This window comes from Bombus pyrosoma, linkage group LG13, assembly GCF_014825855.1.
Source record: "Bombus pyrosoma isolate SC7728 linkage group LG13, ASM1482585v1, whole genome shotgun sequence".
Taxonomy (NCBI): Eukaryota; Metazoa; Arthropoda; class Insecta; order Hymenoptera; family Apidae; genus Bombus; species Bombus pyrosoma.
The window spans coordinates 8102056-8125157 of NC_057782.1; the positions used below are offsets into that span (position 1 = coordinate 8102056).

Below are 23102 nucleotides of genomic sequence, written 5' to 3' on the forward strand. Positions count from 1 at the left end.
ACATGTAATATCGACGAATTACAATCACGTAACAAGGTTATGTTAAAACGTGCACGCCGAATAGAACAGTGCAGAGCAATGAAATATTACATTGTCATTTCGCTCGGCGAATCGATAACCAGGTTATGGAAGCCCGTAAACCTATAAAATGACTTTGGGTGTTAGCTTATCTTATCGCGTCGCGTTCCTTCCGTCATTTTCTTCAAATTTCCACGCACAGAAAAAGATGCTAATCGTCTGACGCATTTTCCATTTCGTGGAACCACACGACCAAAGTGAACCAGTCACTGATCAAACCTGTTGCCCATTCGCTCAAATTACTGCAATTAATATCCGTATTGCGTGTCGAACGTTGTTAAAGCTCGCGCGCCTCCAATAATTTTCCTCAATTTACCAATTATGCCTGTTTCTAAATTGACGCCCTCGAACGGAATACGTTCCTATAAATAGCAACTACCAGTAGCAACAAAATCGCGAGAGTAATTCCTCGTGTCACGCGTGAAAGATCAACTTTCCGAACGATCACGGCTATTAATTTCGTCGCGACGAAAGAGAAACGCGCAGTGCCTCCGAAGCGATCGCGAAGAAATTGCGGTTAGAGGACCTCCAATTATTCGGCGGTATAATCGAGCGGATAGATAAGCATCCAAAGAGTAACGTATACGATGGTCATTGATCGCGTTTTGAGGTAGCCGACCTTAACGCAAAACATACGAAATGCAGGCTGACGTATGAACAAATTCTATCCTCTATGTTATCAACTTATTTTTCCATGCAAAAGCACTCCCCTGCCGATTATATAGCTATCGAGATACTTCATATATCGATTTAGTCGAACTGTAATAGTCGCGTGAGTGGCAAGGGTTGATCTTCTTTTGCCAACGGTTATCATTTTCGAAGGTCTAAGTGATTCACGATAGCAAATTATTTTTAGAAACGTCTGACAGACAGGCTACGTAGTTATTATTTCTCGTCAACGTTCACAGAGTTGGTATAGATCGGTCACAGGCAGAAGAGATTTCAGGGCTTATTGTTCGCGAAGTCGTTGCACCCTCGATAACATTCTACCATTTTCAACGATGATCCTGGTCGAAGGAAATTATAGACGAGGAGAGAAACGACGAGAAAAGTTTTTAACGTTTAAATCCGTGCAGCCTGTTGGTGTATTTCTAAGAAAAACTTTTGTTTTCTAGGTATTTAAGCCACGAAACGAGCCTAATAAGATCGCGAGGACTTAAGCGACTCGTGCTCCGTTCAATTACACGCGAGCGTTGTTCACGCGAGACTATGAAACATAGTCGTGAAACGAAACTCTGACAAATGATATTTGCGTAAAGCTGTTACGCCGACGGCTGGCAAATTCTCGCAGAAATATTCCGCTCGCTTGACAAATGTCGTTGATATTTCAGTCAACTGTCTCAAAGACGGTCTTACGCGACATCAAGCCACATAACTTGAAAATCTGAAGAACTCTTGCTCTCGAAAAAGGAACTTGTAGCTCGGTATAGTGGCTACGATGAACGGAAGAGGAATTTCCTCGTTTTTTCACGATTACATTAAAGATACAGTAATATTGTTTGCATGATACACAGGATTGATTACTCTATGCAAGGTCCACGATTAGATTAATTCAAACAACCCGATCTTATCCTAAGTTATGGTATCTTGATGACTTTCGTATTGATCATAACGTTCTAAAATTAAAGTAATCTCGTTTAATATATCGAAAAGCAGGGAGCTAATAATATCCTTCCTCAGATTTAAAACGCTATATTTCCTTTGATATCGCATCCTTCTAAGATTTCATGACGTCTTGATAAACGAACGAACGAACGAGACGCGATCTTCTTTGTAAGAGGTTTCCAAGATCACGTTCGGAGAAAATAGAAGTGGCGCGAATGACGAATACGTCGATATTCCCGAGAGCTTGGCATGCGATTTGAAAGGATTTTTTTCGCTATTCCCGGAGGAAGGCGCGAAGGTTGTCAGGTGGCGATAAACGAGCGACCTCGCCGCATCGGTGAAATTCCAAGCGATCTTGCTTTTGGGCGGACATCGCTCGCCGAAATAGACCGACTCGCTTGAAATAGGCTCGATTTATTCAGCTAATCAACGACAATCGTGTTTCCTCGCGATGTATCTCCTTGTCGTTTACCCCTTCGTTTCCTGCCCGGTTTTCCGTTCGTTGTCTGCACCGTCTTCGCCGGCCGGACCCCTGACCGTTTGTCCCGCGTTTCTTCCGTATTTCGTGGCGCACGGAAACTCTCTCGACCATTCAGTCACGCGACCAACTCGGATTTTTCGTCTAATCAAAACCCATACGATCGCTACGATTGCGCCGAGGACAATTCGAAAAGCTAGGGTCGTTTTCACGTAAAATATAACATTAGTCAAGTTATATCGACGTAACAACTAAACTAATATTATTCGTTTCTACTATTTTCTAAAGACACATAGTTTCGAATCCATCGGGTTATTCCATTCGTCGATCATTTCACGTTAAAATACTTTTGTTCAACCGCCGAAAGACACGAAGATCCGAAAATTAACGCATTCTGCCAGGATGTTTCCGAATGATTAGACTGTCTCGTCAAGCATTCCAGTTCTTTACTTAGTAAATGGGTGAACGCTTTTCCAGAGCTGCTGTTTCCGTGTTGCGACTCTTTCCATTACGTTCCAGTCGATTACAGAGTCTCTTTCCGTAACAGAGATGGCCATACAGTTGCACTTGGCCATCGTTCAACTGCCTCTCCTCTTCGACGAGCAATTTCTCCGAGAAGCATTACGCCGTCGTTCTGCTAGAGATGCGCCTATCGTTAATTGGCGCAATTATTTCGATTATTTTCTCAACGAGCAAACCCTCCAGCCTACCATTCGTACTTTTCGTCATTAGCTTCCACCGCGACAGACATTACAAAATTACTTGGCCGACAATCCCAGCCTTACCTACAGGCTGACGATCGAACGGATCCCTTCTCATTATCTTGATTACTCTCGAATGCCCATTCAATCCGTAATCTGTTGCTCGCTGGCACTTAAACCGTCGAACGATTTTCCCGAGGAATTTCCCTCGCGGACCAAACCTTTGACGAACGAAGGCAGAACGAAGGCGGAACAAAGGCGTGCGAAAACACGCGTCCACTCGAGCGTACACAGATAAATAGTGAATGACAGAAACGTTTTGCGGGGTGCCCTGCCCTTCCGCAGTTCGATATCGTAAGTAGGACGTGAACCTGGATGGTAGCGTGCGCACGCGTACGCACGTGCACGATTTCGGCACGTAAACCCGGCTGGGTAAATATTCCGGAGCGGGCGACCGTTCGCGAGATTCCTCCTGGTCGACACCGGCCTGACACGTCGAAGACGTTGCCCCAAATTCGAGCCGTCACTCTTTCGTCCTGGATATGCCAACCTTCCAAGAGAGGAACCTTGTCCTGATCTACGTGAAAGTCTAGAAGTATTTAGTCATCAGGGATCTCTTACAGAACTGATTTCTTGCTGAAATTTTACAAGATACGCGTAGAATAATTATTAATACTGTTAATGGATTATTATATGGAATTAGTAGAAGGTTGATAATAATCAAAGAAATGAAATTTTTGAAGTCAATTCTACGAATTATCCATTATTCGATTATCCTAGTTGGTGTAGAATCGTAAAATTATGGAAGAGAATTGTATAATTATTATATCAATTATATTTTGTAATTTGTTAGTCCATTAATGATATATTAGTAAATTTCCAAGTTACACACAATACTAGTAAATTAACAAATTACGAGTCGTACGTTATAGAATTACCTTTTATAATTTTACGGATGGAATTTATCGAATGCTACGAATTTGTAAAATTTATGTATGTAATTACGTTTAAATCATTACTGGATTTGGTACGTTGTAGAAAAAGGTTTATTAGCAGTGATGATTTCATCGATAATTTTAGTAAAATCGTGGAAATATACGCGTGCTTCTTTGAACTGTATTTTATATATTTCCAATAATTTGGAAGTGTCGAAATACTCACAGACGATAGCGTAGTTGGATTAAAAATCGAGATGCTATCAGGCTCCATAAGGCGCGTGAAAGAGAGCAAACGATCGAGGCCCACGCTTTGTTTAAATATCATCGAATACTCAAATCGTGCTAATATAGGAGAACCTTTACCTCTTTGTATCTAAATTTTCGGCTGTGTTAGCGCTTTTGTTCTTGGGTTATTTGATTAAAAGTTCAAAGGATCATCAAGTATCACTTTGCAATTCAGCTGGTTAATTGCCTCCTCCGCAAAACGCAGGACTACGTGCAAACGTTTCGAAGGTAGTTAAACTTTGATAGTTGAACGTAGCTTTTGATAGCTTAACAATCTCCCATACATCGCGAAACGTGTCATTCTTCCATTGCACGAGAAGATACAAATAGCAAGAAATTTGATCTTAGCAAGCTTATACGTGGCAACAGGTATACACTGTCTTCGAACGTGTTACTTTTAATACACTCGCGAGCAAATTGTTTCTTCATGTTCGATCGCAATCTTGGAGACACGTACAATTTTCCTTGACGTGACGTCAAGGGTTCTGGCTCCGGTGCTTTTTCCTCGTGGAACAAGCGCTGTTCATCCCCTTCAAGGTGAACGAGAATTTCATTTACATCGTGTACATTGATACGTAGCTCGGAAATTCTGCGTCTGTGGGCTGGCGTCGAGTCTGGCGACGATCCAGTGTCGTAAGCATCGTTACGTTTCTTCAGTCTGTTCCACGCTGACGATTCCCATAAATCAACTGTCTCCTACCACAAATATATATATATATTTATACATATATATTATACAAGCCTTGAACAACGATGAAACAACGATTGCAACTCTGGTTGAATCTTGGCCGAAATAACGGAGCGTCATACAACTTCGGAAGTAACGTTTAAAAGATACAACGAGTAATGTTTTTCGCGTTCATCCCGATGGGAAATAATCGGGGTATCGTAAATCACGGCGGTGGAGCTATGGAAATGCAAAACGATATCGCGCAGTGGTGTATCGATTACGCAACGGAAAGCAGTCTTTGCCGTTTCGGAGCCGTTAATCCTCCATCCTCGGCGTAATATTCGCAGCGATTCGAAACGGCTGCTATTTTCACAGTCACGGCAGCCTGTGTGAAAAGTTCTCCCCGGAAAAAGGGATTTAGCGTGCGCGCACCACGCTGTTGGTTGCGAAGTGCCGGGGGCGGCTTACAAAAAATGCCAGTCCAGACGCGGAAAAGCAGCGAAATTCTTGCCTCCGCCATTCAGACCGGGATTACCAGATTTTTTTTTATTAGAAGGATCCCTTTTATGGGTAGCCGGTTGGTACAGCTTTTACCGGATGTTCGCTTGTCGGATCCGGTCTAGTGAAAAACATGACGTCAGATGAGAATCCGACGTGTTAATTCCGCTTGATTTTGGTTTAACACCCGCATAATTGAGACGTTGATCGAACCAGAAAATAGGCTGATGCCTATATAGGGTGTTTCAAAAGTTTGGGATCGAACCTCAGGAAGATATACCTAGTATCGATCAAAATAAATAAAAACGTTTCAATAAACGTTTAAGTATGATCGGCTTCGGAATTGCGAAACGTTTCCATCGATACGGTATTAACTAGCTCCGTTTACGGTACTTTATATTCGTTTCAACATACGTTCCGCCGCGTTTCCGCGTAAAACCATTATTTAAATAATGTAAAAGTGGCAAATAACTGGCGAATAACTCAATACATGCACACGAACGCTACAACCCCAAAATGATAAACTATAGTCTTCTATCGTTGTTATTAAGCGACATCAAAGTACGAGTACATAATTAATTATTACGTAATTAATCTAACAACGAAAACTTGTAATATGTCGTTGCAAACTCGCAGTTGAAAACTTCTTGCAACTTTAAAGCTCGTTAACATTCGTACCCGTGTTAATTAAGATCCTTTTGCCTGTTTCTATGTGTGCCACATCTTCTTCTCGAGGTTTGATCCCAACGTTCTGAAACATCCCGTAGATATTCTCGTAAGATGTTATTTCGTGAATGATACGATGGATCAAGGAATAACGATTGAACAAAGGGACAAAGAGCGCGAAGACGAAACGTGGAAGGTGGCAGATTGAAGAGGGTGCAGGATAAAGGACGGAGGATGCAGAACGGAGGATGGAAAACAGAGGTCGGAGGACGTAGAGGGTGGAGGTGGGCGCAGCATGGGAGTGATCAATACTACCTCCACACCAACTTCCCACGGGAGTAACAAAGATGGACCGGGACGCACGAAAGATAGGATTTCGGGAAAGGATTCTCTCCAGTGACCGTTTTCCGCGTAAGTCGATTCCGAACTGCGAAAGCTTAATGAAAGCGCTACAGATTGATAATTCGAGCAATGTTAATGGAAGTTTCGCCATTCTTGGCTTCCGATAACCAACCCTGCGTTTGGACGCTCTAACGAACTCCAACTACGTGACCCCATCGATGCCCCGAAGCTCTGACAGATAATCTTCACTATGCACGTTATGAAACGCTGAGCGCACCGCAACTTTGTCCATACGATTTATACTGTTCCGTATTTATTAAGATAGCCAACGTTCTTGATCGCGTTTGGACAATATCAATCCTTTGCATTCGGAATTCTATCTGTGCAGACAGGATTTTTCCAACGTTATAAACGGCAATGTTATAAACGTATATTACAAAATTACTAAATACGAAATCTATATTCAAAGATATTTTCGTTTGCTACAGAATATTTTCCTATGATTATTTTATTCTGTGATTATTAAATTATACATGAAGCAATTCAATCGGTACCTCGATTTCCTCGATAAGAAATTCATGGGACGTTTTATCCTAGGAAATAATTAATCAATTTTGAATGTGCCCACGGATGAATTTTTCCCGGATATTCGATAAATTCTCCCTTGTAAATCCTGCTTTTAATTAGAAAGTTAATGGGAAAGAATTGCACAACGTTTCTCGTTCCCGGTAAAGAATTAATATCGGTTTATAGTACTGGAAACTCGTACGTGGATGCTTAAGCGGAAGATAGCTGCGGACAGAATACCGAGAATACGGCCTACATCCGCAATTTCTAGGAAGATGGATTGGATGAAACGTTAAGCCATCTCGTACGGGTGCAGCTCGTCTGCAGCGAAAAATCTATTGCAACGACGAGTCCCGGCGGGAGACGAAGCCAAGGATCGCAGTAACGAGGAATTTTAATCACCGGTACATCACAGCGGAAGGTGAAGACCCGTGTCCTGCAATTTGATTCGCTGGTGGCGGCAGGTCTGGTGGATCGAAGCCAGGCACACGGCGTGGCCATTGGGCTACGCAGAGATCTAGAATGATAAAGCGAGTTAAAAAGGAAGGACAGAGTGGACGTGTATCCAGAACGATGTAGCCGCGATCCGTTCGGTCGTGCGTGACTAGGGGCTGTTAACCTAAACAACGAGCCACGCCACCGATAGCCTAGTGACTCCATTTCTCTGCATACCAGCAACGTGCATACACACTTGCTGTTTCATCGCCAGACATACGGACGCCTGAAAAACAAACTGAAACATCCATCGAACATCGGGTTCGATTCTATTTTTACAACGATAGGTTTATAACTGCGGGTGCAGGTTAATGGACACGACAATTTTCGATGTAAACGCAATGTAGAAAGGATGGTAACGTTCGCCACCGTTTATCCGATGTCACGCCCTTCCGATCTCGGTCACCATTCACGTTACTCGCAGCATAGACTATCACGCTCTCCTATTTTATAGATCCTCTTACTGGTTAATTTAAAAGCGTTGGAACAGGATGATATCGCGGGAGTCAAAGTACAGCGTATTAGAAATTAGAACAAGTATCGTGCTGTGTGCACGTTTCGTGTACTTTCATAAATTTCGTACGTGCAACCTGCGCGTCCCCGTAGTATTAAGTTTTAGATAAAAATTAGCAAGGACTGTTTGGAAGAGTTGTTGAAAATTAATTAATTGTTTGATTAATACTAGTATAGAGATCGTTATAATTGCCTGATGGTATTATCAGCATTGTCATTGACTTAACTGAAAGGATCGTTGTCTGTACTTTCCTTTCGATTTCTTCCCGAGTTGTCAGTCTTATTTAACGCGACGATGCTCGGTCTCGAATGCACGCGAACAACGCGACACTGACAGACGTTAATCCAGTTTCCGTGGCTTCTCGTCCGATTGACATTGCATCAGTAGTCGTTTAATCGAGTTTTAAGCTTCCGCCGGAGGCGAGGCCGGAACGTCAGCCACGTCACACAAGCCTGAAACGAGCGGCTCGTGACAGGAGTAGCAACTAATTGTAAATTCAGTCTGTATCGTTCGAACGAGATAACGCGGCAATACGTTCTCATTAGATGCACATTGAGGTATCGCGAAACACGTTGATTTCTCTCTGTGGTCGTTTTTAACCCTCAGGACATACTGTCGAAACTTTTCGAATGATAAATCAAAAGCCTCGCGATAGGAGAAGCGGCGACGTCGATCACGTTTATCGGCGTTCACGTAAACAGCATTGAATCGTCTTCTTTCTCAAAGAAATATATCGTTGTTTTATTTTCCGTGAAGCAGGCCAGACTGTTAGATTAATCTTTCCCCGTGGACGTGTCGTTCGTTCAGAACCGACATAATTTTTCGTTCGTTGAAAACGAGACTTCTGTTCGAGATGCGCATAATCTTCGGAATTGCTGAAAGATCCCTGTGCATCGAGAGTTCGTTATCGACGATTCGATTTCGCGGCTGGTCGCTCGCATTTATCGTATCGGTTCCCTCATTTTGGTTGTCGAATTTTTCGTGGACGTCATCGGACGGAATGACCCGGATACGATCTGGTTAGGAGGGGAGCAAAAATCGGCAATGGATCGGAAGGAATTGTTGGCGAGATACGTCCGATACGTTTGCAGGCGCGACCGATACGTAAAAGGATGAAATCCGTTGTTTTGATTTCGAGAGGAAAATGACTCTCGTCCAGGTCGATACACGCATCCGATTAAAATCGTTCGCTTCCCCGAGAACCTGTTAGACCTGGACAAGCAGAAATTGCAATTTTTCACTGAAACTGATCCTCGAGAAATCTCATTGGAGTTTCAATGGGCTGCTCTTATCGACGTTATTACTCTGTCGTTCGAACTATCGTTACCATCTGCCGTCTCATCGGGGGAAATCGAATCTCTTTCTTCTCCACGATAAACTTCGTCGAAACTAAAAAAAAAAAAAGAAACGAGAAAACTTGCTGAAAAAAATAACGCGGAAAAGAATGATGGGAATATTCCTGAATGTTCTCTTTTTTTTTTTTTTCAAATCACTGGAAGAACGATTCGTCTGTTTGAAATACAGCCGAAATTTTCCTTTTATCAAAGGTGGAAGCATATTTTTTTTGTGAAACATGTCGTACACGTTGTCGATATTGACGTGTCATACAGGACAGAAATCGGATCAGATACGATTCGCGGAAACACGTTCGCGCGTGTCTGATTTTAGATTACAATGGCCCAATCGATAAAGGATATAATTTATTTAACCGTTACACCGTTGCACCGAGTAACCGTGACTACGAATTAAACGAACATTGTATACGCGATCTCGACAAAATTCGTTGCAGTTATTACGCTCGGAATATTCTATAGAAAATTCGATAGGTTCTGTGCAGCTGGGTTTGCACGCGGAATCGATTAAGTAGATTCAGACGTACGTTGCACGGCCACACCTCGAAAGGTAGTCTGTAACAGCACACCGTTGGATAGCACTTTTTAACGAGACGTTTTACGTTATTCCTTAGATACCATCTCGTTATAATCTTAAGAGGTTGTACTTTGAGCTTTCTGCTTTCTTATCTTAACACCATTCAATTCTATCCTCGCCATTAGCTGATGTATTATCGTGCGTACTTTTTAAAACGTTTGTCACTTCGCGCCAATATCGCATCTCGTTATTTAACGTAACACGAAACGTTGTTTGAGAAATCTCCTGCAATCAGAGATCATCAAAGCATACGTATATATAATAGATCACGAAAGTACTTGAACGTTTATGAAAACGCTTTTACGGATACATGGAATTTCATCGAAATTAATTCCAAGTGGAACGGTATCGAGCGCCGAATTTTCAAGGTAAAATGATTTACCATCGGTGGGCCCTGCTTTAGGCAGGAATAACGCGACCCGTTGCATCGATTTAAACTTGCTCCATTTTCGTGGCATGTTTTGCTCGAGATGTGAATTTATCGTGGAATTTTCATCTCGTTAGAGCAAAACGCAAATTACGCGAACGGGACGATTTAAACGCGATGCCTCGGAATCGTGGAACAGGAGTCATGTATCACTCGTAGAATCCCGGAGACGAAGAAATATTCGCTGTCCATCAGGGAACGGTTGGAAGACACGCGTCACGAGAAGAAATACGAGAGCAATTTTTGGCCTTATCCTGTCGTCGACAAATTTAGGCTAACCTATAATTAAAATACCATGTTTCGTACCTTTAGATCCTTGGGACTTATTGAGAGAATTTCTAAATTTCTTAATCGGTATCCCCTGCGCTTAAATTTCTTCTCGTCTATATCCGCTATGTTTCTCTTACTTCGGCTATTTAGCTATTTCTAACACTCGTGTTATTTTAATTTTTCCACTGCAGTTGTTCTTATTAATACCAAACTTCGAGCCAGATCTTAAGAAAACTTCTCCGAGTTGTGCATTTAATTTTTATGAAAAAATTTCGATAGGAGTTAGGTTAGAAAATTACGAAAGTTCGAAGAATAATTATGAAAGTATGATTTTTAATTCATCGTGTGCCTCTCGTTAGCCTTACAAATGAATTTTATAAATTTGCACGTTGTACGCAATTTACACGAAACCATTAACTATTTTAATACTTACGAGCTGAAGTGTACGGATTTTTCTAACGAGCTTTCCTCTGTAAATAACCAGATAAATTATACGCAGTGTAATGCCCCGCCATTATCATGCAAAGGAAAATATTTTATACTCTTACGACGAGAGTGGGATTCTGGTATGAGCCGAATTTTTTTTATGGCAAAAGGGTCGAAAGCGCGCGCAAGATTTACGCAAGTGGCTGACGCTACGTTTTTCCACGGAATCTTTATGCTCGTGTAAAACGCGGAAGCATACGGTGTGAAAAGGTTTCGTTCGAGCTCTCCTCGATTTCCTTTTTTCGCCTTTCACGTTTCTCTGCGAAATCTATCGAGGCGTTAGGCGAGCGAATTTAATTAGAAAAGTTTCGCGGTTCAGGGCAGACGCAAACACGGCCCATTCTACTTTCGTTTCTCGTCATCTCCAATAGGACTTGTCGGCGCCTCTTCAAAAACTCGCCTTGCTGAAGAGTCGAGCAGTTCTTTCTCGTTATATGGTGGTTCGAGCGTTTTGCCTGCAAAAACGAACGACCGTGCGGGTAAAGAGATCATTGTTTGTACGTGGTCTGATCAAAAACTTTCTGAGCTTTGTGTATGAATCGTTTATCACGAATGTTAACCGCAATTACACTGGGCCATTCTCAATGCAACAACTGGCTGTAATTATTTCGATATTTTATAATCGTTTGTTGATCGTATTTAGTCCTTGAGCCATATCGAGGCTAACGTCCACTGGCAACAAATCAGAGAGAAAGTTAACTTCTTTTTTAAGACATAATTTCCGGTTATTTTAGACGGGCGATCGCGCGAAAATAGCCCGACGAAACGACCGACAAGACGATGGCGGGTGTTTAATTATTCAAACGGGCAGGCTGTGCACCTCGTTACTTGGGTTTGAAAACATCGTTCGAGGATCGATCGAGACACGTAGGCGAGTCGTCCGCGACGGACCTGTTTCTTTTCAGATCCATGGCCATAATTATAGCAACTAATGACAGATCGATCGAGCCATGAGGACGCATCAGTTGCGGCTCGTGTCGCCTGGTATGTAGTCGTTTAGAGGAGAATAATACGCGCAAGAAGAAAAGGAAACAGAAGAAGAAAGAAGTGGAAGATAGAGATAGCGTAACGTTGCGTATATTTATCGAAGAAACGTCGCGTATATTTATCGAAGAAACGTCGTGTACGAAGAATCCACCGGAAATAACGGTGACATCGCGACAGGCAAATGTCCTCGTCGAGCTTCCGCGAGAGCCCGTCGACGAGCTACTCACGAGAAGCGGCAGGAAACAGAGACACCGACGGCGTCGCCAGACGTCGCTCCACCGCACGGTCAATTTCACGATAAAACTCCAAAGACGAGGAAGCTGAATCTAGTCAATCCGCGATAACCCTTGGCTGTGTTTATCCTCAAAATCGTAAACGATAGTGTTCAGCGATCTTTTCGCCTTCTCGAGACCGGTCGCGTGTGAAACGAATCGAAGAAAAATCGAAACCGGGCAAGAAGCGAGTAGAGTAAGCAAAGCGAAGAATCAACAACAAGGACGCCCGGCCCGTGAAGACGACGTCAATATTAGTTATAGTCTAGTGATATATACGAGAAGAAAAGGGAAGGAGAGTCATGTAGATATCGCGTAGTACAAAGGTAGCGAATTTCAATTCACGTATACATATTCATACGTACGTCGTGTCGATTAAATCGTAGTGGTAAATTCTCGTTAATTCAACGATAATCCGTGTGATCAAAAAAAGCAATAAAAATAAAAAGGAAATTTAATTCGTAAGTACGCGGACTGGTGTTCGGCTGTGCATTATCGCGTGTGATCAATCGTTGAGCACGAGTTTCGTGTTCCTTATTCGAAATTGCTAAAGGGACGGAAGAAAGTGCATCGGCAGAATGGCGTTCGCTGCGGCGAGAATGATCCTGAAAGACAAGCGGCGGAAGGCCAGCAAGGAAGACTTCGCGCCAAGAAATAGGAGCAAGGTAATATCGACGTGATCTTGTCGTTGCAGTTTATCCTTAATTACGTAATTAAAATACATCTGATCAGAGATAAACGTGTGTTCAGGAACTTTGGACGGTAGTATACATATGTACGTAACAAGCTGATGGCACAAGATCGAATCAAATAATCAGGACCTTTTTGTCCAAAGAATCACAATTGAATCTTTTGCCGTTTAGAAGAGAATAATCAGGGAAATGTAAAGCTTGGGATTTCGCATGTCATATTTCGCACTCGAGCCACATATCGTCCGCATGAATCTCCTCATTGCGTATTACCTGAATACAATTGACGATAAAAAGTAAAGCAAACATCGGAAACACAGGGAAAAGGTAGCGAACAGTGCGAAAGGATTACGAGCATAGGGTACATATCAACGAAGTCGACCGTGTATCAAATTCGCGCCGTTTAGTTGAAATGTTTCTCATTTCTCCGAGCTTTTTGTGTCATTCCTGGTGAAGCGATACGCGGTTAGAACAGCAAAGAGAAAATTTAAACGAATGAGATAAAAAAAAAATGAGAGAAAAAATTACAAACGAATTTAAAAAAAAAATCTTATCGAACGTTATCGTCTTTGGCACGTAGATGCGGCCAAATGGCGGTCTCCGTCTAACCGTTCAAAGTTCAGCCGCGACCAATGGGCATTGGGTAGAGTCAGAGCCAAGCAGGAGAACGATAAGAAAGTTCATTACGAGGTTGTGTCCTATCGAGGACCGGAAATTAAATCCGCCCTTTGCCGGACGACGAACTTTTCCTAAACCCGTTGTTCAAGTGCTCTCCCCTTCGAATATACTCGGTCTTTTTCCGCTTCCTGCTGTCGCCGCTAATTAAGAGCTTATCGACGACTGACAGCGTTATGCCAATCATTTGTAAGAAAAATCGACAGTCGACACGAAAAACAAAACGCGATTTCTTCACTGTCCGATCTACGGACAGCTGTGACTCCTTAGTAGTCTTAACCCTTGACCGATATTATTGCAGTAAAGTACTTATTTTTCAAGTGTTTTATTTTCTCGAACTATATCTAAAATGACATATATTTCGATATTAAATCATGTAAATTGTAATCGCTTATACGAGCCAAGGATAACAGTTAAGGGTTGTACTTGACGCAGACGAGTGAATTTTCCGTGTTTCAACAGTCCATTGCAATTATATTGTGCGCTGGCGATGAAGTACGTTTGTCTATAAAAACCATACAGGAAAGACATGTCGCTAATTTCTTAATTCTCAATTTGTAGATAACTCGGAAGAGTTTAGATCAAAATGCTACTAGTACAAATACTTTTCATAACCACCGTGTATTTATATGTACGTACACCACTGTCACGCGTCTAATAACGAGCATCATTTTGTCACTGCGAGCGCATTGCTATCTTCCAATAACCGTGCGTGCTCGCACAAGAGGAAAACCGCTCGTCTGCATCAGGCCTTATCGGTGTTTCTCCGCGTGACTTTTTGGTGGATTAGCCAGCGTATCCTTTTGAAAACGCTAAACCCTAAAGCCTTCAACAACGTGTAAACCAGACTGGCATATCTCGACGGGGTGGCGTCTTCCATTTTATCTCGTTTATGTCTCGTTTACGTTACTAGGTCGTTTTGCTCGCCGTAACTTACTGTCGTTCGTGTTATCGGCTTGTAGAAACTCTATATGCGCGCTACACATACGTATTTTCCCACTGTCGGGATCCCACGCGTCTATTTTCAAAGAAGCAACGCGAACAAATTATCGAGCGGCTCGCATAGAAGCGAACGTAAAATGAGACGTCGTTAATAATTCAATTATTTAACAACGTTGCCGGCGATACATTTATTCGCAGCAGCTCGTGTCGGACACGGCGCGTAGCACGCGCCACAAATTATTCCCTAGTTGCGTAATTGTTTTGCAAATTTTCGCTCGGCTCATCCGTGAAAATATTCAGCGTGTCCATCGTTGAACTCCCACGGCGAATATCCAATTATCGAACATTTACGGCTGACTGGAATTCTAATGATCTATGGACTTCGGTGGGCTATGATTGTTGAACAACTCCGAGCTGCCTCGAAGTTAAACGAGTTTCTCGTGCGAGCTTCTCGTGAATAATTAAGAATAATTAACACTTTCACGTCCGGTTGCACCAACGTGTTGTCAAATGCAGGCCGAATGGTAATGTCCGGTGACACTACGTTGATATCACGCGCAAGTAGATCGTTACGTAAAGTTTACTTGAAATTTTTTACTAAGCAAACATCGGCTACTGATCGATGTTATTAGTAGATTTACGCGGAAAGCAGAGTGTTAAGAAATCTTTGCAAAGGATACATCGAAAATGTTGTTCGTGAGACTAACGAATATAGTGTGCATCACAGTAGCAAAGTAGCCCAAGACGTTTTGTTCCAGCATCAAATGAATACTATTAGAAATCGATAGTATCGTGGGTCGGTTTTTTTCACGTTTGCTCACTTTTTAATAAAACTTCAAACGGCACGTGTATATAAAGTTATTCTTTTATTTATTTATTTTCTTAATTAAAATATATCGACGAAGTTTAATAAAAGACTAATAAAACTCGGCACATGTCAAAATGCTTCTCGACCGTACTATTCCACGTCACGTTATTAATCAGCGCATTTCAATTTTCCGATAATTAAGCGAATATTAATTACGCGATGCTCGTAAGATCTAGTCAGGTTGAATCTTAAAGCGTTCGATGTCAATCGTCTCTTTTTACCAGACGAATGGCCATCACACACACAGTCCTTTCTATCAGAACTTTAATTGGAACAACTTTAAAAATGATTTGAGTAATTGCTCTTTGATCGGTCACACTCGTCGAATCTAACTGGTGCTCGAGAACGAGTTCTCCACTTTGTGCTTTTTAAACTGGCTACGTAACCCGAAATCATTAAAAATTAATCTTGTACAGACCACTCTGATAATTTTATAGATAAATGTGAAATCCTTTTATGAATATTTTAATAGTTACACAACGAATACTGGCACAATTTTTTTCGTGCAGATATTTTCGTGTAGACACGTTTATTACTTTCTAAATTACATTTGTTATTATTCTATGAAACTATATGCACGATTTCATTGTTTTACGAAACATAGTTATTACATAGAAGTAAGAAATCTTTTCAATCTACCCTTCGTCTTATCGCTGTGAAATAAAATATTCGACGTTCGTGACGATAATGATCGAACCTTCGCGAGATAAAAATTAAAACAAACGAATGTTTGCCGAATGAGGAAACGAAGAGCGAGAAAGAAGGAAAAATGGAACTAGGATTTTCACAGGGTTAATAAGCGTGTAAAGGATACGAACGTTAAAATCTCATTCGTCGTTTCGTTACTAGGGCAGATCGAGCAGATTAATTGCGTTTCGACGATCCAATTAACTCATTTGACAGGACACTATTTTAAAAAAGGTATTCCGAAGGTTTCATATCGAGCAGAAATGCAATCGAGAGCTCTGTAAAACCAGCAAATTAAGTCTTTCACCAGTCGCGCGTACCGCCTCGTTACCTTTGACGAACGAAACCGCTGTCCAATTAAAACGACAATGCCAACTCTCGAGCAACCGAGTAAGTCGCGGCAACGAAACGTTGCCTTTCTTCTTATTCCGCTTTTCCTTTTCCGAGAGGAGAGAAACTATTGCTCATAACTGTCCGCGAAAAATACGTGCATACTATCTGCGATTTATATTCGCAGCGTAAGTTGCCACGAAGCAAGTACAGACAAATTCATGGAAAATTTAATTTTCTACTGCCCTTTTTTATTCGCCGTGTTCTTTGATTCGATATTAATTAAAATTCTTTTAGACGCCCCTTTTGGAGTATAAAGCGAAAGATCCGTCTGATTGAAAACATTTGCACGCCACTGGAGCGATATGATATACATATCGTAACGTTCTACATCGTAAAAGTTATTTGAAGTTAAATTAATACTGTTGACTTTGGTCGAGAACTTATTATCAAGGACGGTATAATTATCAGAATTGGGATCGGTCGCAAGGCACGTATTAAGCTAATTGGCCCGTAAACATCGAGGAAACTGGCAGGAAGAAACGCGTGCGACAGTTTTCACAAGTTTGAGATTCATGCGGAGAACGCGGCAGTGGTGAAAACGCTGCAAGTACGCGGGAAGTTTAATCTGCACACGTTTCACGAAACGATCGACACGAACCACTTACTTTCTATTTTTTCACGAGATACTATCTTTCTCGCTTCTCCTAAACGCTTTGATTGTACAGAAAAACGAGCTACATATGACTGTGAAAAACACGAAAACTGGCCTCGTAATTGTTCAACACTGAGAACCCACGCTATGCTGTCGTATATGTTCAGTGTGCACTGCTGTTAATACGCTGTACTACCATGATACCGTGTTTACGAATTTGACAAATATCCACGAGCTCAGTTCACGTAATTGCACCAGCAGGGAAGATTCCATTTCGAGAAATAACTTTATACCTTTTATATGGAACGTCTTATTTCGATCTATAATTACAAATTACTCTTAAATTATTTGATGTATGGAAAAACGATCGAATGCTTTCGAGGAGACACAATCTGGTGCAATTAGCTTTAATTTTAGCTATACGACTATTATATGACTTCTACGTGACCATTTACAAAAATAACACCAGGTTATATCTCCCTCGAAACCATTTAATTCTTCTTGGGACCATTTCTTTTTTGGACGCAACAAGCAATTCATCAGTAATTTGTAATTACAGATTATTCAGTATATTACGAGAGACATCCGGAAAAGTTTAGATCTGTCACAAGGACATCTTCCCTGCTTGCACGTCGGACCAAAGATTTTTAACGTAACGACGTTCTTTCCCCTGTCTAGGTGTAACGCAACAAACTGACCTAAAAGTATACGCGCGTACCCGTAACTCTGCAAATTGTCACAGTCATACTCTTATTCTTCTGCTCTCTATACCATTCCGTGTTATATGTAACCACCTTACTATTCTATGTATCTATATTCTATAGCATATGTCTATTTGTACTTTTCCAACTACAGTGTGTGGTGATTGGTGACCTGTACTGTACTTGTGTTTACAGGCCCGCAGCGCCAGTACAAGTAGCTTTAGAAGCCTGAGCCAGGTACATACCAAAATGACATAATCCACATATAGCTGAGAAATTAGTTAATTACTAGCTATTACTTTTAGCTGGAAATAGCTAGACACTTAGAATCTAGACACTACATTGCTCGTGCGTAGATGCGTAGAGTGCGCGCGATCCTCGCGTTCCAATTTCGTGGAACACGACGATTAAACTGTCCAGTTTACATTCTATTACTACGATCATGATCATCGTCGGACCGATTAACGTTTAAAGCGAGACGAACAAACGCGTGGTCGGCCCTAGTTTCGCGATTAATCGACTATAAACGAACGCTTTACTACGGGACAGTGTAAACATTAGGCCGGACTATGACATGGTTTAAAGACCCTTCTAATCACATTTTGCAGATAAACATGCAACTTTAGTACACGGTCATGTATGGTACATGCATGTTGACGGTTTGTTTTGTCTTCCTACACACAGAGACGCAGGAATGGTGAATGAAGCTTGCCGCCCACACGCACACCCTTTCTATACTTATTACGTATATGTATATATATGACACTCCTCACCGAACACCACTCAGTAGATCATGCATGTCTAACACGCCTGCCTTAGCATAGGTCACTGATCTATTCGTGCATCCCCTCTCTTTCTTAATCTCTCTTTCTCTTTCACTTTCTCATTCTTTTCCTTCTTCTTCTTCTTCTTCTTCTTCTTCTTCTTCTTGACACAATTCGCCGGGAGATCTTTATAAAAGGAGTTAACGTAAGTACATAGAGGAGAAAAAAGAGGAATAATCCGATCGGTATTGCGACATGATGGAGCAATGGCGCTCGATTTGCAAGTAGAATTGGATGTTTCTCGGCAAACGCGAGTTTCAACTTCTCAGACTCTGCGTCGCCTTGCTCGATACGGACGATTCGAAACGGCGACGCGGAGTGTGTTAGGCCGTGAACATACGGCAAGCAGTGAACGGTAAGATTGGCATTTGGAACATCGGCATTAGCTGTGCCATTACTTGTTTCGTCGCTGCGTATGTTCATGGCCTTATTCGCGACGCACCGTGATTTAGACGCCGCGTTAATCCCGTAATATGCGCTCGCTACTTCCCCGCGAGCGAAGTTCAAAACAATTGCTCTGATGGCGGAGCAATTACATAATTTTTCTCGAAAGACTCTTTCGATGTTCTCGAGTAGATCGAGAGCTCGGAGAACAAAGAAACCGGAGATGTAAGTCTTTGACTAACGCCTTTTACTCTCATTCCCAGCCGCTCTTTTGGCTCGTAATTTATTCTTGCCTCGACTTTCAGTCATGAGTCGGTCCGCCCGTAGCGTTTCTCTTCGACTTTGCATATTAATCACGCGAACCGCGCCTCTTCGAGCTATTTAAACGGGAATCGTTTTATCTCGGAAATACTGGACTGCAATGCGAGCGACGGGGCGTGGTGCCACGGCTGCGCTTTTCGACGCGAATCGAATCTTCGCGAGATACCTGGTCGCTCCATTTCGAATGGGAAACGACTCTTCACAGTTTGGAATCTGAAACTCTTGCTGCCGAAACTGAGAGAAGAATATCGACAAACCGCTTAAAGCGGAGGAAGAGTATACCGTCGATGGTGTCATCGATATTTGTCGGTGCATTTCATGGCTCATCCACGGCTGGGCCGATCTACCGTTTCCGTGAAGCCTGAAACCGGCAGGGCAACGAATTCCTTTCGCCCGATAAAATATACGGGTGCCGGTGTCGTTCGAACAAACCCATTTTCACGAGAGAGCGGGAAGAGACCTCTTTTGGAAACAAATGGCCCGAAAAAGCCCCGGTATCGTAGATTAAGAGAAGAAAATCGGGTGAATGGCATCTTAGGTCCCTCGTTCGGAGCACCCTTCTCGACAAGTAGTCGTCTCGGATATAAAAGCAATAAGAGTTGGCGGCAGGAGTCTTTGAATGTAGCCGGGAAGGCAGTAGGTTTGAGTTGAGGATGGTTCGGGTTGAGAACGACGATCGATAGCTTGCCTGCACCCTCGTCGTCGGTGTTGTCGTGGCCATTCCTTAATTATTAATTGCATTCACCTACTTCTAGTTGCTGTATCGTAAGTGCAGTGACACGTTCCAAGGTCACGAATCCCCATGTTTATGCACTCGATTCCCCTCCTCCCTTCGTCTGTTCGTACAAGCCTTTACACTTACCTCCGACGTTGTCGCGCGGTATTTGCGCGCTTCTTGTCAGTGCTCATCGCTTCAACCTCATTGAAGATTCTAACGACAGATATATACATACATAAGCATTTAGTGTTATATAAAGTGTTTCGAAATTTGATTGAACCAGTTATGAGACACCAGTCGTGATTGTTATTATAGCGTTCACTTATATGAATGAAGCAACGAACAGAGTTCAAGCAGTACTCTTGTAACTTCTACAATATGTACATTTTCAGATTGCTTTCAAACTTAATTAGTATAACCGTGTTAGCCGAATCTCGTTATAGCGCTAATGAAATATCAGACTGTTTCGTATAACACGCATAATACACACTTCATAAAAGATGTCTAAATCTGTTAGAATAATTTCACGAGTCCCTGTAAATCTGACATACTCGACGATTACTTTAATGCTCCCGCCAAGCGTTCCAAAATATTGAACCGCGTTTCTGGAAATGCACTCTACGTTGCTCCAACGTTGCTTTCCTCTATAAATTTGATAAAGCAAACGTACTGCCGTGAGTTGGCACCTGCTGTACACCGGGGCTGTTCCCTCGAGAATATGTCGAATACCCATCACTCTCGATGACACGCGTCAATCTATCGGTACGATTTAATCGACTGCTACTCTTCACGCCTCGATGACTGCTCATCCGTGAACGGTGGCTACAAAAATGTTCTTTCACATTGGAATAGTACACGTCGTTCGGCGAGCAGCGACGTGGAAAAGTCGTATAAAACATTGAAAATAGAAACGTAACGACGTTCGAGGTATACGAACATAATCTAGGTCGCACTTATTGTAATTGCTCTTCAGGGTTACATTATATATTTCCTTTTGTTGCCCCGTGTAACGAGAGTCGGCGCTTTTTCGCAACAGAACGCGCTGCAAACGATTTTCACGTGAACTTTAAACGTTCGCAAGCGCTTTCAACGACCGCCTTTAACTTCGGTTAATCCCGAAAAAATGTACGCAAACGTAGTACAGTCGACTTGACCAAAATTTCGCTTTAGGAGAACTGATTTAGAAGAATACCCATTAACGAAACGATCAATTAACTAGAAACTAAAAGAAATTGTAACGTCTTTGTTGAAACATTTTTATTCCTGTTTCATATCAAACCCTATGTGCGCTAACTGAATTGTTTATGTCCACGTTTCAGCTTTTACCGTTTTAGGGTTTGAAAAAATCAAAGAAAATGGCTGTACACTAATTCAAGATTTTACTGAATCCTGCAATCAATTTTCAGTCGAATATGAAGAAGGTTTCTCAGAAAGAGACAAAGATTTGCGAATGAAATTTCGTTGGGTTGTCTATACGGAGGCCTCATAATAAAAATGGAAATAAATTATCCTCGTACGAAAATAAAATTATTCGGCTTCCCAAAGGATTCGATTATCGTGTGTCACGATTAGTCCGGATAACCAAACTTCCACTGTAGCTCCACCTTATTTGACTTGGTTTTGAACCACCTTCGATGCCCGTCGATACATCTGCATCGCTCCTTTGAATCTTCGATATATTTTTACGCGACCTACCAATCCTCCGGATCATCTACTAGCTAGGTTATAGCTTTTCAAGGACGGTTGCAGTCGGCCCCAATTATTGATCCTTTGAAAGCGGCTTCCGGGTCTCGCTCGCAAACACTCGGACAAAACTTGAGTGGGTGAAACAGCCGGGGCCGGACCTGGAGCCGTGGTGGAGTCCTGTGTGGAGAGAGGAACGACAGAGCCGACTAAAATGGAAGGAAGGAAGTCGAAGGGGCAAAAGCTGAAAGCGGAGCATGAGTGACGGGTGGCAATGGGTGTTTCTGAACGTTTTCACCGGATCCTCGACTCCTCGCTCTCACGCTTTTCCCGATCTTTTGGAGACAATTCTGACTTCCAGATCTCGAGATCGATCGTTCAGAATTGCTCTGTCAAGAAATCAGATTATCTTCGTTGTTCTATAACCTCAGTTTCCATCGGTTTGTCTTGATGTCTATTACAATGGCTTTCTTAATGAGGAACTATCAAGGATTATGATAATACGGTGGTTCGTAATAAAAACGATGCTCGTGAATTACGTAACGCTTTCTAGTTGTCAGAAATAGGACACGATACATACGACGGAATCTATCTATATCCTGACTTATTGTCGAATGAAAATTAACTGGTTTTATAAAAACAACCTTTAAAGCAGTTTCCTATCGTAATAGCTTTTGTCAAATGAACGAAGTTATTCCTGCTGGTAAGATAGTTATTTTAAAGTATACGGAATCGTTATTTTCTCAAGCGTTCACACGTATCGACGTAATTTACTCTGATAACAGCGCTTGAAGGAAACGTAGTTCAAATGACGGTAGGTTGTTGACTTTGCAAAGTTCGTAACTTCATGATTTATGAATCGATTTAATGGAAAACTGAAATTGTTGGATACTTTAATTTCAGATGGCATTCACAGCCGAAGAAAAGATCAAAGGATCGAGGGTTGTTTTTGACAATGAACTCTTCAATTTCTCTCACTGCAAATGTCATCTTTCATATATCATTCATTTGAAGTAGCCCGTAAATGTCAGTCTACCATCACCAATTTCCAAGCTGGAAAAACCAAAGGTTCGAACTGCTAGGTAATCGTAAACGCCGCTGAAATCGTATCCATTGCCTATACTCTATAACCTCGATAGTCCGGCTGATATATGCAGAACGCGAAGCTATAAAGTATAGAGACCTCGACCTTGCCGCGAGTCGATGCCCGAGTTGATCGAATAAGTGGCCTTCACGGAATTCGAACACGATCCTCCTGCACGCTCAGCGATTTGCTCGCCGGAGATCCTTGATGAATATCCCATACAAGTTTGCCGCTTTTAAGGAGACAGGAAATTATTAGGCGCGTCGAGCTACGAGTATCTAACGGGTGTCGGTTAAAATTTGGAAATACGACCTGTTCGTGCCATGACACGTT

The 23102-nt window shown here is 42.1% G+C and overlaps 1 protein-coding gene across 5 annotated transcripts in view; it reads left to right on the forward strand.

The window, feature by feature from the left end:
• Positions 1 to 23102, forward strand: part of LOC122574488 (neo-calmodulin-like) — an 85360-nt gene that overhangs the window by 34692 nt on the left and 27566 nt on the right. For 2 of the 5 annotated variants that reach the window (XM_043742144.1, XM_043742148.1), the window contains exons 1-2: positions 11855 to 12873; positions 17951 to 17992. The exons of 2 other annotated variants lie outside the window; for them this stretch is intronic. In XM_043742144.1, coding sequence (XP_043598079.1) covers positions 12787 to 12873; positions 17951 to 17992 — 129 coding nt within the window. In that variant the 5' untranslated portion in view covers positions 11855 to 12786. Of the gene's footprint in view, positions 1 to 11854; positions 12874 to 17950; positions 17993 to 23102 lie in introns of those variants that run through there. One more of the 5 variants, XM_043742145.1, reaches the window with a different exon arrangement.